The 1,933-nt window shown below is 56.0% G+C and overlaps 1 protein-coding gene across 1 annotated transcript in view; it reads right to left on the reverse strand.

The window, feature by feature from the left end:
• The window catches only part of POSPLADRAFT_1173189 (hypothetical protein), a gene marked incomplete at its 5' end in the record, with an annotated part of 2,817 nt that extends 1,078 nt beyond the window's left edge, over positions 1-1,739 (reverse strand). The window contains one exon of the mRNA XM_024488222.1: positions 741-1,739. Within this exon, the coding sequence (XP_024335721.1) occupies positions 741-1,739 (999 nt within the window). The remainder of the gene's footprint in view (positions 1-740) is intronic.
• Positions 1,740-1,933: the final 194 nt, after the last annotated feature.

Consider the following 1,933-nt stretch of genomic DNA (forward strand, 5'->3'; position numbering starts at 1 on the left):
CAATGCGCGCAAGTTCTCATCTTACCTTACGTCGAGAGATCGACGGATCATCGAGCGGCAGCCTTTCGACGTGAAAAGATGTGCCCCATGAGGATAATGACATTCAGTTCTTCATGCCCCAGACCGAACCCACCTTCCCCATTGCCGACGTCCCCGTAATCTGAATCATTAGACCCACCCACTCTCGCATCATCGTCTTTCCGTCGCTCCTCGGGAGACATGAAATCAGGCACATGCTCCTGTAGCCATCGTCGGTTTCGCGCGTTCACCTTGTCGTGCGGGCCCATGAACAGCTGCGCTATAGGTCGGCCGACGTCCATCCGCATTTTCACAATGCGGTGAAGCTGCTTCCCGCTGAGCCCCGCAGCCGAGAGATGCTCGAGGGCGGGCAGGAATTCTGGAAGACGGCCATTCTGCGCGTCCGTGGTGTTGGCGCACAGCATACCGCACCACCCCTGAGCACCCCCACAACGGCGCACGTCAACGTCCAACCAGAACAACTGATCCGCAGTCCCAAGGGCTAATTTCCAGAGACTGAAGTCGGCACATTCCACGGCGCACAGTTTCAGTACCTGCACTCCGGCGAGCAAAGGCCGGGTAGGCTCTTTGAGCGCTCTGAGAATGCTGGTGCAGCTGTCACCTGTGACCGCAAGGGCAACGAGAACAAGCGACGGAAGCCTCAGGCGCTGGATGAGCGATGCAACGTATTCAGCATCACAGGACTGGATCACAAGATTTACGACGGAGGTAGAGGAAAGCGAGGAGCCTGGGTCGGCGTCATCCTGGGTGGTAACGGGTCGAAGCATATCACCGCGTTTAGGTCCCGCATTCCGGAGCGCGAGGGTAGCCAGATTTGGCGTGTCATGGAGTAGCTGAGAGAACTGGGTAAGGCTGGGGGCCAAGCGTTCGTCCAAATCAAGGTACAGCCGCCTCAAAGACCGCATTATTGCGGTGTTCGACCAGCTCAGCTTCATTGCGCACAGAACAATGCATTCCAGCTTTGGTGTGACACCTTGGAAGGGGACCAGGTCTTGGTGTAATATATCTTGCAACATCGCCGCGTGGAAATGCCGGTCGAACCTCCCGTCCAGGTGCAGATTTTCTAACTCCATGACTTTGAGGATCGGCGCGGGCCCGAAGCCATGCAGGCCACAGCGTACAGCATACATGCTGGGATAGCTAGGAATATTGATTCGGAGGGAGCGCAGATGAAAGGAGTGTGCTTCCAGAAGCGCCAGGATAGTGATTATTTCACGAGCGCTGTTGACCAAGGTCTGCCCATCCGGGAATTGCTCGTCATCGCACACGCTATCTGTGTCCAGCAAGACCGCCAAGACGTCTATGGGCGCGTTGCGCGAGCGCGTCAGATACACAGCTTCCTTGGTAAACGACGGCGCCGTTGAGTCAGTGAATTCGATGGTGGTCCATAACCGCGGGGTATCAAGAGCAATACCGCGCCAGCGTCGACAGGTATGCGACACGCAAAGCTCGAAGTCGAATTCGAGGTCCTCAGTTTGGACGTCTTCAGTTTGGACGTCCCCTTCAACGTCACTGTGACGCACTAGATCACGAACGAGCTGAAAGTTTTCATCCTCTACGTAGTAGACGGTATTTGCTGGCATCCCGAGCAAGAATACGTGTGCGATGAGCTCGTCGGGCAATGCGTTGAAAATGCAACGTCCGCCTGCGGGAGGGATGTGCGGATTGGCTTCCGTGCTATGAGGGTCGTCCGCTGGCATTGCACTGGTACGGAGAAAAGGCTCGCGCATTCGGCGCCGCAGCTGTAGAACTGTAAATTCGCATGAATGTCCTCGTCAAATCGGAACTACGCACACAGAGATCACTGTCCGCTTGAAGCTGTTCGGGGGACAGCCGCTGATGAATATACGGAGACTGAAGTATCTCCCTATGACGGAGATCGAAGTGTCTCCGG

This window comes from Postia placenta (genome assembly GCF_002117355.1).
Source record: "Postia placenta MAD-698-R-SB12 unplaced genomic scaffold POSPLAscaffold_13, whole genome shotgun sequence".
Lineage (NCBI taxonomy): Eukaryota > Fungi > Basidiomycota > Agaricomycetes > Polyporales > Adustoporiaceae > Rhodonia > Rhodonia placenta.